This window comes from Nannospalax galili, unplaced genomic scaffold (assembly GCF_000622305.1).
Source record: "Nannospalax galili isolate Female #2095 unplaced genomic scaffold, S.galili_v1.0 scaffold192, whole genome shotgun sequence".
Taxonomy (NCBI): domain Eukaryota; kingdom Metazoa; phylum Chordata; class Mammalia; order Rodentia; family Spalacidae; genus Nannospalax; species Nannospalax galili.
Genome location: NW_008331810.1, coordinates 1863691 through 1876264, shown reverse-complemented (window position 1 = coordinate 1876264; position 12574 = coordinate 1863691). Strand labels below are relative to the sequence as shown.

Here is a 12574-nt window from a genome sequence, read left to right as displayed (position 1 = left end):
CTCGTATTAAGATGCCCACAAGACTGGAGAGATGGCTCAGCAGTTAAGAGCACTGGGTGCTCTTGCAGAGGACCCGGGTTCAATTCCCAGAACCCATATGGCGGCTAACAATCATCTGTAACTCCAGTTCCAGGGGATCCAACATCTTCTTCTGGCTTCCATGGCATTGTGTGACATGGGTACACTTACACACATGCAGGCAATACACTCATATACATAAAATAAAATTAACAAATAAAAAAAAATTTGGTCTTTTTGAGATAGGGTCTCCCTGTAGCCCCAGCTGTCCTGGAACTCATTATGTAGACCAGGCTGGCCTTGAACTCACAGAGATCTACCTGCCTCTGCCTCCAGAGTGCTGGGATTAAAGGCATGTGCCACCACGCCCGGCATAAAATATTTTTTTAATTGTCCAGAGCAGAACTGCAGTTCTGAAGGAAGGCTAAATTACTTTCCCAATGTCATCTATTTCCACTTCACCCACCATCTTTCTGAGATGATGAGAAAGATAGAAAAGTGTTCTCAAAAAAAAAAAAAGTCCTGGTGATGGAGGAGGGAAAAGAGCTGTACTTTCCCCATACCAAACCTCCCCAGCCCCAGGACTGTGGTAATGGCTCAAGTCAGTTCTCACAGTCAGAGAATAGGCTCCCCCTTGCCCCACAGAGAACAGAACACCAAGAACAGCCTGGACAGCTTCTTGTATATGCAAATTCAAAACCTGCCCCAGTAAGGCAGAGTCAAGGGGTCTGGAAAGGTACCTCAGATGTTCTGCATGCAAGTGGCTGATGACTCTTATTTTAAGAACACTACCCAGTGTACCCTCCCTCATTACAGGAAGTGCCCCTGCTTCCCTTCCCTCATGAGATCATGACACCCAGAGCTGTATTCCTGACATCGCAATCCAGAGTTGAAAACCCCTGTGTTTCCAGAAGCCTTGTGCTGTCAATAGCTTTGGACTTCCTGCCAGTGGAACTAGTCAGTCTGTGGACTCTGTTTATTTTCTGGGTTCCTCTGGTCTCTGGTTCACTCACCAGTCACAAGTCTTACCCCACCAGATTGTTTAGACTCAAGAGATGTGTGTGAAAGTTCCAAGACTCTAAAAGGTAAAATACATGCATCCAGACTACCATAGCCACCCTGTATCCAATGAGATGGACTCTCTTTTAAATTGAAATTTGCAAATGTCAGAAGTTTTCATAAGGGAGCTAGCTGTGGTTAGACACTGAGGTCTAGCTCCTGATAAAAGAGAGATAGGCTTGGATTCTCCTAACCTAGGGCAAAGTTTATTGACCTGCTACTCAACGCTTCCTACCCATGGCCTCTCCTTCTCCTACGGGGGAAATGTCAGCGTTCCAACCGTCAACTTCCCACCCATGCTTTACCCAATCAGATTCCTGTTTTCATATGAGTGAAGCAACATGCATCCTGTCCTATGCAATCCAAATGGGGGAAAGGGAGCCCAGTCCTGTCCCATCTCCTACTCTGTAGAATGTAAAAGCCCAGACTCTCCAGGGGATAGAGTGTGCAGCTCTGGACCCCCTCCCAATGCGGGGAGTCTGTCTCTTTGGCTGTTTGGAATATTGCACTTGCTTTAATAAACCTTGGCTCTGAGCTGTGACTGCAAACTTCTTGTCCTGTAATTCTTTACCTGGTGAAGAAAAGGACCTGAGAAAAGACCCCCTGAGTGGCATCAAACCCTTATTCCAACTAAGCAGTGAGCACCTGCTTCCTCCTTAGCTGTGAATGTGTGTAGGAGAGGACACTACCTCCGGAGGTGCCTCCTGAGGAGGACGACAGAGTCCTGAAGCGAATAAGGGATTCTGTGGCATTGCTCACTGTCTTCTTCCTAAATTCCACACCTGCCCCCAGAAGCCTCAAAACAAAATGCAACAGGTATCAGGAGCAAAGTGACTCAATCCCTTCCTGTCTGCTGTGACCATTCTCCTTAGAAGTCCAGCCTTCCACAGTCTCTCACATCCCGGAGATAGTTCAGCTCAAGCCTCTAATCCAGTGTATCATGCATGGGGACACAAAGAGGAATATGTTAGTGCTGGAACTGCACAGATGTCTTATTTTAATAATCATTTTTCATGTTTATATATATGCACTTATGTTTGCATGCATACACACACAACGTGAATGCTTTTGCTTGGTAGAAGGCTAATGTTTTTAGACTAACAGCATTCACAGCTGTATGAAAAAATAAGTAATATCCATAATAAGTAAAAAAAAAAAGTGGTGGATAAAAAGCAGACTCTTGGAGTGATCTCGCCCATGGCCTAATCTGTTCTAATCCAAAACTGTACAGATAAGACACTTAGATGAAAGAGCCCCAGAACCTGCCCCAGGGCTCAGCACAGTGAAGCCTGCTCCTCCAGCATGCCTCCCACTATGTCACAGTTCATCTCAGTGTGCAACAATCCCTCCAGGGAGGCAGAGCCCAGGTCTCAGATTAGATAAAGACATTTTCAGGGCTTCTAAAGAAGGTTGTATAGGGCGGAGGGTGCCTGACTCAGGTGAGTGAGAGTTCTGGGGAAGGTGGGCATGCTACGCCTGAGTAGCCAACAAACAGTGACTAAGGAAGGTTATCTCCAAGCTTAGCAACACGCCTTCCTCCCTAAGCTCCTCCCCAACACTGGTACTCCTCAAAGCCACGTGACTGACCTTACCGTGTGCTTAACCTCAGCTTAGGGGCTGTCCTGTCCCCACTGGCAAAGGAAAGAATAGTTTTCCCAGAGGCTCTGAAAAGAGTGAACAGAGCTTTAAAAGAGTGCATAGAATTTCTCAAAAGCACCCACAAAGCTTGTGCCCACCAGAGGCACACAGATCTCTGAGTCACTAAAGTAAGCAATGACCAGTCACCCTTCTGTCCTGCTAAGGGATCACACCTTGGACGTTTCAGTCTGCTTACGTCCCCCAAGAGCAGCAGCCCTGAAGGCAGGCAATACTGTTGTCTCAGTTTCACAAGTGACAGAGCTGATGCTCAACAAGGTTAAGGAATTTCTTCCAAGTCACAGAGCTAGAGAATGGGGTGCTCTCTCGTCTCTGGGTCTGTGTGGACCATAAAACCTGACCAGTTGGATTGGAAGGTGGGCCTGACAGATTTTTAGGCTAATTGCTCCCAAGCCAATTTTTTTGGTGGGGAGGAGCTTTTAAAAAAGATCTCTGGGACTGGAGAGATGTCTCAGTCTCTTGCAGAGGATCCCGGTTCGATTCCCAGCACCTACATGGCAGCTAACAACCATCTGTAACTCCAATTCCAGGGGATCTGATGCCCTCTTCTGACCTCTGAGGGTATTGCATGACATATGCACTTACACACATGTAGGCAATACATTCATACACATAAAATAAAATTAATAAATACAATATTTTTTTAAAAAATCAAAGATCTCATACTCCATGAAAACCAATTACATGAGAGCTTCTGGGAGGGGTTGAAACTCTGCCAAGGCAGACTCCTCCAGTGACTGAGCCAGAAAAGAGAACGGTTCAATTCATCTCCTGCCCATTTCACATGTAGGAAAACTGAGCCTTAAAGGTTGGTGACATGCCAGGAGACCTAGAGTAGAAACCCAAGATGGTCATACCTACCACCTTCTCTGTCCAGGACACTGTCACATCTCAGGAAAATAAACAGAATCAGAATAGAACACTCCATCCTACAAGATGCTCCTGTGTCCAGGAAATCCGGCCTCATGACCACCTTTTCACATTACACCCAAGGAGCACCAAGACAGAGGGAACAAGCCAGAGGGCACAGGTGGCAGTGGTAAACAGCTGAAGATTGGTTTGATGGAGATGAGGAGGGTTCTGTAGCCATTCCTCACGACCAGAACATTCCTTCCTAGAAGGAAGCGAGGGGCTCGTAAGACTTAGGAAGAAAAGGAAACTTACAGATTCACAAGGTTTCTCCCCAAGGATATAGAAGCAGTAGCGATTACTGGGGGACCCCTCAGTGGAACTGCCTGAAAAGTTGTGCTTTTCAGGTTCCAAGGTTCAGAGTCCCAAGGATGTTAACTTTAATGAATCATCATTCAAGCTGATGTGGGCCTTTCCGTGATGGAACTCGCTCTAAATCACTCATGCTCCTGTTAAGTAACCCCAATAAACTCACTGGTTCACCCAGCTAGACTTGGGTGGAGTTGTTTCTTTGGTCTTTTAGCAGCGTCCTATCTGGTGTGAATAGATGTTTACTCCTGTCTCCCCATCATACAAAGGGGCTTTTGATTTCTAGTGTTGTGGATATCTGCAACCCCACAGGTTTGTATGATCTCTATAAAATCCGGTGTTTAGAAACAAGCTCTGAAGATAAGCTTTGGTCTTTCCATGTGCCTTTCTTCAGGGGATTTTTGATCTCTCACTGGCACACACTTTGTGGCTTGACCTCATTAGACTTCCTAAGCTCAACCAAGAAATAAAGGTCTTCTTACACCCTTAGCACATGGGTGGAGGACTGAGGCTCCCCCATTCCCAAGGAAGCCTGGCAGCACAGGCTACTGGCCCCTCAGCTCTCCGTGAACTTCAGGCCTTCAGGCCTTGGTCACCAGCTTTACAGTCAGCTCTGCCAGCCAAGGTTGAATAAGCTCTATAGTTAATAAGACTTGCATAAAACACACAACACGCCCCAGCCACCAGCTGCTCTGATCTCGATGAATAATTTAGAAATGAAATATTCTTTTGCAAATGAGTCCAATAAAACCAGGCTCATTGCCACCCACAGTCTTCCTTCCCAGCCCTCTGGCCTCCAGCCGCTGTAATGAAGGGGCGTCCTAGCCAAGGAAGAATTCTGCTGATCAAGAGAAGTTAAATGCCCCCGTCTTCCCCCTTTCCCTTGTAGCAGAAATGGATGGCAAGAAACCTAATCTCTAAAATCCACTTCCAGAAAGTGCCATTGATCAAGCCAGAGCCCTGTGCTACTCTATTACCTTGTTGAAATGTGCACTTTCAAGGGTCAATTCTGGCCCATCCATTTGGTGCTGATGGAATTCTTTCAGTCCACCCTTTCAAACCCTGGACCAGACTTTATCAAACCTAAGTTGCTGACAGGCAACGTGGGTTAGTTCCTTGGGAAAACAGCCCATCTCAGGCTGGGATAAGGGGAGTGCACAATGTGTGTAGAGCATCTGATCGGGTGGGTGCCCAAAAGCTGATAGGGAGATATCAGCAAGATACCAGAGATAACCTGCAGGATCAACCCTGGACCAAGGTGGGCAGCATCATGAGTAAGGACGTAATAGATTACAAGGGAACAAAAATGAGTATACACTAAAGTTGAGGGGGAGGGAGAGGGAAGGGAGAAAGGAGAGGAGGGGGACAGGAAGAGGAAGAGAGAGAGGGAGAGAGAGGAGAGGAAATAAGGGAGAAGAAGAGAAAGGGAGAAAGAGGGAGGGAAGGGAGAGGAAGACAGGAGGACTAGAGAGGGAGGGGGAGAGAGAAGGGGAGGGAGAAACAGAGGGAGAAAAATGGAGGGGAGGGGAGAGAAAAGGGGGAAAGGAAGGGGAGGGGGAAGAAGGGGGGAGAGAAGCAGAAGGAGAGAAAAGGGGGAGGAGAAGGAGGAGAGGAGGGTAAGAAGGAAACAGGAAGGAGGGGGAGGGAGGGATGCCCAAGGTTGCCAACAGTCCCCAGAGATAAAGACATAAGACAGAGTCTCCTACATACACACACCCCACAGACCTGAAGAGGAACCTTCCCTGCTTACCATGACCTCAGACTACCAGCACCCAGAGCTGTGAGGCAATCCGTTCTCACTGTCTAAGCTGTCCAAGCTGGAGCACTTTGTTACAGCAGCCACAGGAAGCTCACTCACCCTCCACATGGTACAGTGGATGGGAGAGCAGATCCTGGCTGCCCCTGCCACTCAAAGTCTCTACAGAACAGACCTGGCTAAAATCCAGGTAGCGCTAACTGGGCATGGTGGCATATGCCCTTAAATCTCAAGAGGCAGAAGCAGAAGGATCTCTGTGTGTTCAAGACCAGCCTGGTCTACATAGTGAGTTCCAGGCCAGCTGGGGCTACAGGGGGAAAAAAATCCAGACAGCCCTGTCTAGTCACCTGCTCTCGAAGTACAATAACAGCACTTCTGTACTGTGATGCAGGCTAGTTTGGTGAGTACCTGAGTACTTGGAACAGTGCTTGGTGTTTAGTAAGTAGTAAGCAGAGCTAGCTGTTGCTATTATTGGTGTTTTCCCTTACTGTAGCCTTGTTCTGAATGCTGAAAGGATGGAGTAGTGATACTTGCATGGTAGGAAAAAACTTTGAACTAAAAGTTCCTCTTAACTTCTAACGATGTGGCCTTGATTAAAAAGTGGCATCCCTCCAGGTCTTCCCTCCAATTTTGTAAGATGAAGGGGTTAAGTCTCCAGGGCTGGGTTTGCAGTCAGTAGTAGATTGCTTACCTAGCACCTGTGAGGCCCTGAGTTCATCCCTAGCACCATCCCTGCCCCACAAAAAAAAAAAAAAAAAGTCAAGTCAGTCTTCAGGCTTGACCACATCATCCCTGTACTCCTGAATTCCTGTCCTCACCAACTCAGAGCACATAGGCTCTCCAGGGCTCTTTAAAAAGTACAAGGTATCTCCTGCCTGGCATTGTTTCTTGCTGTATAGCCTTTAGCTATGCATGTCGACTCTTAAAAAATTATATTGACCCCATTAATCTTTGGTTATACTTTCCTTTTGAGTGTTTAAGACCCTACAATTGACCCAGATAAACCAATTTATTTTTACTCTTAAGGTCATTGAGGCTCTGTTCCTCAAGGAGTAACATGGGCTTGGGAGGAGCCCGTGGCTCCATTCTTTTACCAGTTCCATCTATGTGAACCTCTACATTTAGGTTGGATGCATCTCTTGACTCCCACCAGAGAATTTCCTTTACACAGAGACCCACAATTAGTCAATATGCAGAGAACAAGGGCCTGAAGAGTACTTATCCCTAAATATGACCACTATTTCAGATTACTGCCTCCCAAAAGTCACGGGGCTTATACTGAGCTCAATATTGTATAACTGTATTAATTCAACTGTGAACCCAAAAATTTACAACCAGTTTTGAAAGATATGTATCCTTACTCTGGAAATTGTTACTGAATATGTTAAAGCTGTGATGAAATGCTTCTTCTAATCATGTGGTTATTAAATTTTTTAATTTTTTTTTTAAAAAGTATAAGGTTAGGGGCTGAGAAGATGGCTTAGCAGTTAAGAGCACTGACTGCTCGTGCAGAGGACTTGGGCTTAAATCCCAGCACCCACACAGCGGCTAAAAACCATCTGACCCCCTCTTTTGCCCTCCACAGGTATTGCACGACATGGGTACACTTACAAACATGCAAGCAATATACTCATATACACATAAAATAAATTAATTTTAAAAATAACAACAGCAAAGTATAAGGTTAAAGTTTCCTCTATGTCATCTAAACTTTTTAAAGTTCTGCCATTTGGTCAAGTTAAACAATATACACAGATGTCGTTGTTTTGGTCTTTTGAGACAGGCTCTCACTCTGTAGCCCAGACTGGCCAGGAACTCACCAGGACACCCTCAGACTCTCAGTAATACTCCTGCCTCGGCGTCTTGAGTGCTTGGATTATAGGCATGAGCCACCACACCCAGCTTCATTAAAAAAAATTAAGTTGTGTATTTGTCTCTGAACTTGATTCTTTCTTCTTATATGTTACAGACAAGATTTCTCAATGTTTCATATACAATTAGAAAAAAGAAAACTTAAGAAGAGATTGTAAGAGCAATGAGATAACAATTACTGAGCCCACAGCACCAGACTGCACCCCATCCCCGCATCCCCACCCAACGTCAAGGTCACTTCCAGGCTGATGGACCCCTCGAGTGTACTCAGAATGGTCACTTTCTGGCTTTCTCTCACTTACCCAGTGGAGGATGAACCACAGTCAGGTTGACAGTTAGGGAACTGCTGGCCTGCACGCTCTTCAGATTGGCCACACAAGTCAGCGACCCGTTGCCCAGCGGTGTGAGAGCCAGGATGCTCACGGCACCACCCGACTCCAGAAAGGAGAAATCACTGGAATGGCTTACCGGGACCTGGACCTCCCAAGAAATTTCTGGGAGTGGAGTCCAGCCCAGGGCATAGCAAGTGACATTATAGGGCTCGCCCTCAGTGACCATAAGGCTGCCACCAGGAATGTCCAACGTCCCCATAACTAAAGAAAAGAGAGAAACATGCTGAGGATCCATAGCGCCTTTTGCATCTGGCAATTTTTGACTCAAATCACATCTCACGAGACTTTCCTCCCAGACCCCACGGAGGCTGTGTCTCCTGGGAAACCACAATTCAGGTTTCATCATATATATAAGGTGGTTTACAAGAAGATACGTAATCACAGAGAATGAATAAGTAAACATTAAGGACCAGAGGAAATAGCTATGTAGGAAAAACAAGGCAGTTGTTCCTGCCACAGGCCACTGAAACGGGGCAGCAGAATTCTCCCAGGGGCTCCCAGAAGCAAGATAGAAAGGGGAATAGTCTACAGTCTTTCCCCAGAGACTCGTGAACAGCAGGTCTTTCCTGAAGTTTGGATCAGTCACATTTATTTTATATATTTGGGGGTTACAGTCTCAAGCATTGCTCAGATCTGGTCTTGAACTCCTGATCCTCTTCCCTCCACTTCCCAAGGACTGGGATTATATGCATGTGCCACCTCACATAGTAGTAAACTTTTAAAAATAACTGCCTTTGGCATTGTCTTAAAATATGTTTCCAGTTATAAATTAAATCCAAATCAAATCTAGTATCACTACAGAATTAACCCAAATTAGGTTTCAGAATTGTTGACTTAGATAAATTATTTTTAAATTTTTATTAAGAACCCTCTTGATGGGGCTGGAGAGATGACTCAGCAGTTAAGAACACTGATGCAGATAAGAACACTGACTGTTCTTGCAGAAGACCTGGGTTTGAATCCCAACAGCCACATGGCAGCTAACAACTGTTCTTAACCCCAGTTCCAGGGGATGTAACTCCAGTTCCAGGGGATCAGACAGTCTTTTCTGTCCTCACAGGCATTGCACGACACGGGTGCAATTTACCTACATGCAGGCAATACATGCATACACATAAAATAAAAATAATAAATAAAAAAAATTTTAATTAAAAAAAAAACCCTCTTGCTCCTGGCAATGTTCACACTGTAAAGAACCCATCTGAAAATTATGTTTATTTGTGAAGACATTACTAAAATAACCTGAGGATGGGTCCCAGCAAAGACACAGCCTTAGCAAAATACATATGCATTGAAATGTTCAAATTCAGACATGCTACAAGCCGCAACCCCCACCTGCTCAGAATAATGGAAAGAACACCGGACCAAGAATCAGAAACTCTTTTCTTGTTCATGGCTCTGCAGCAAAATTGCCGTCACTTTGGGAAAGTTCCAGAAATTTTGGAAACCTGCCCCCCCATTTTCTGTCTCTTAATGGTACAATTTGACTAGATTCAGTGATTTTCAAACACTTTGGTTTGAAAACTACTAGAGACTCCAAAGACCTTCCTTTATGTGGGTTGTAACCAAATAAATTATTTTTTATTATTATTTTTATTTTATGAGTGTATTGCCTGCATGTATGTGAGTGCACCCGTGTTGTGCAATGGCATAGAGGTCAGAAGAGGGCATCAGATTCCCCTGGAACTGGAGTTAAGGGCTGTCCGTAGCCTCCAAGTGGATGCTGGTAATCGAACCTGGGTCCTCTGCAAGAGCAGTTAGTGCTTTTCACCTCTGAACCATCTCTCCAAGCCCCCCAAATAAATTTTAAAATATTTATTTAAAATTAATCATTGTGGGCTGGAGAGATGGCTCAGTAGTTAGAGCGCTATCTGTTCTCACAGAGGACCCAGGGTTCAATTTCCAGCACCCACATAGGGGCTAACAGCCATCTGTAACTCCAGTTCCAGGGGATCTGATGCACTTTTCTGACCTCCAAGGGCACTGCCTGACATGGGTGCACTTACACACATCCAGGCAATACACTCATACACATAATAAATAAATAAATAAATAAATAAATAAATAAATAACAAAAAGCAAATATCTGCCATTTTAAAAGTCTTACAAGTCTCTGTTCCAAAACATTATTTATCTTTGCCAAATTTATCTTGTTCTTGTTACACAGCCTAGAGGTTTCATGTTATTAAGGATATTCTGGGAATGCAAGGGCAGTTCCATGTGAGGACCACAGAACATGGAAGGATGACCAAGGCCTCTGAGAATAAGAATCCAGCACTAGAAAAAAGATCCATTAAGTCCAGAGATAAGGGAAAGCTTCTTCAGTTTAATTTATGCAAACAAGGACCATAATTGTGAAAGTTTAAGGAAAAATTATGTGTAAAAATTAGCTGATAATGAGATCTTCAGGAGCATTTAGAGTGTGGAGAAGAAAGCTCCAAGACAGCTGAACAGTGTTTATGGAGCTCTACTTAGAGGAAGGCTGCAGACCTGGATGTAGCTTTGCCCTCTAGAAAGACACACTCTTACAACTGGGGAGAGGGAAATAGGTGTAACTCAGTAAAACTAGCCAACAAGCCAGTAAATAAACTGGCCATCTCACCCTTCTGTCAGGATTTCATGTCCTAATTACTACTGAGTAGTTCTTAGAAAATTTCTACACAGAAAATGGAATGTCTTTAGAGGAAAAACTTAGAAGAATCTATCAAATTTGGTATTTATCACGAATCTTTGGGTTTGGGTTGACAAAAGTCTGGCTTTCTTTTCATGTGGTCTGATCATTTCCAGCAACCTGTGACTCTCCCAGGAAGATTTCCTCACTGAAAGATGGCATTGTGACCTCCAGGGAGTGGTTCGTTAATTCCAATCTTCTGAGTCCTGTGCACAACTTACTGAAAATAATATCTTTGTATATAAACAAATAAACAATTGGGTGTAAATATAAGAGGCATTCAAATCATGTTTAAAACTCTCCAGTTCTTCTGGGGAAAATGCTATGAAAGTCAAACCAATCTCTGTAAGCCCAAATCTGCCTCAGGAATGACAGGAAGTGATGTACAGTAACATGACCTTAAGGACAAATTGTGTGATATGGACAGTTATGGGTGCAGAGGTTCAGAGAACAGTACAACTTCTCTGAAAGAGATGAAATGGAGGACATGCATGGGTGTGACGTGTGCTCAGGCCCTTTCAGTGTCCCTAAGTGCGGCTGTTGGGGCAGGCACTGCTGCTGCGCACATTTCACAGATAAGAACTCTGATGTTCGATGAGCTTAAGCAGCCAAGGATTCTTGGAGCAAGTGGGAAAGCCAAGTTCAAAGCCAGACAGTATGGCCTCAAGAAAGGCTTGCCTCTTCCCCCTAACCTAGGTGATCACACATTACTCAAGAAACTCCTGTTTCAGCCTGACCAAGCCTGGAGCGATGCAAAAAATCAGCCAAAATACTTTGGTAGGAGAATTTTAATGCTTGAAGCTCTACCAGAAACTTACCTCCGAGATTTTTAATTAGCTACTCTGGGTTAGCTCAGTCTGTAAGTTCAAATGCACAGGGCATGGCATGAGTAGACAATCAGGACCCTGGCCTTTCAGAGTGTGACCCAAGCAGCTCTTCAGTGAATAGATGTAAAGGAGGTCTCCAAGAAATCATGTGAATTTCTAGAAGGCCACAGGTCATGACATGGACTTAACAACTCCGAATTGTCCATTTGTACCATACATGATGACACATGTATGTTTCTACATGTTGTGCACTGTTTCAGATCCTCTCATTTTTAACTCTTCCTGGGGGTAGTAAGGGATGCACATCAGATCTTTCGGGTTATCAGGAAGTAAATGCCATTCAATGAGCCATGAGCGATGTCCTTCCAAACAAAGCAGTCTTGAAGAATGCAAGTGGGATTTTAACATCCACTTACCCTTACATTTCATATTGCAGACATCTGCCTCATTGAAGGAATGAGGGATCAGGTTTTCATTATTGAAAGGAATGGTTCTACTTCTATAGAATCAAAACTGGATGCGGATAGAGCACCAGAACATGCAGCTTGAGAGAATTTTCCTCTTTTACATTTGGCTCTGGCCATTCGAACCAAGAATGAAAACATCCAGGGCTGTTCTCTTAATTGCAGTTATTGTCCTTAAAGATCAAACCCAATTACCCAGTCAGCAATATATATTCTTGAAATCAGTCTTTCTCTTTATAGTGTGTTTTAATGATGGAAGAAGATAGTTTTAAGACCACTGGCTTCTCAAGCCACTATTAAAGTGATCATTGAGATAGATGAGCTTTGTCAATATGCCCAATTTCTTGCTCTTTGTTACTAGATTGCATTTGCACATTACAGACACAAAATCCCATATAATTAAACATGGCACCTATAATGTACCACATGAAGGTACCTAGTTTAACCAAGGTTATTTGTACATTATGTAATACACACACACACACACACACACACATTCTAGGATACACAGAACCTGGAAAAATTCACGACCAGTTCATCTAACTACAAGAAACAAAGGAAATCATTAGAGTGAAGAAAAAACGATGTCATGTGCGACTAAAGAACATTCACACGAAACTCGAAGTATGAGGGCAAATGGG

The 12574-nt window shown here is 44.3% G+C and overlaps 1 protein-coding gene across 7 annotated transcripts in view; it reads right to left on the bottom strand.

Annotated features, from left to right (window-relative positions):
• Igsf5 (immunoglobulin superfamily member 5) overlaps nucleotides 1-12574 on the bottom strand; it is a 59177-nt gene that overhangs the window by 29147 nt on the left and 17456 nt on the right. For 5 of the 7 annotated variants that reach the window (XM_029560534.1, XM_029560535.1, XM_029560538.1 and 2 more), the window contains one exon: nucleotides 7882-8172. The exons of the other annotated variants lie outside the window; for them this stretch is intronic. In XM_029560534.1, the coding sequence (XP_029416394.1) occupies nucleotides 7882-8172 (291 nt within the window). The remainder of the gene's footprint in view (nucleotides 1-7881; nucleotides 8173-12574) is intronic. 7 annotated transcript variants of the gene reach the window in all.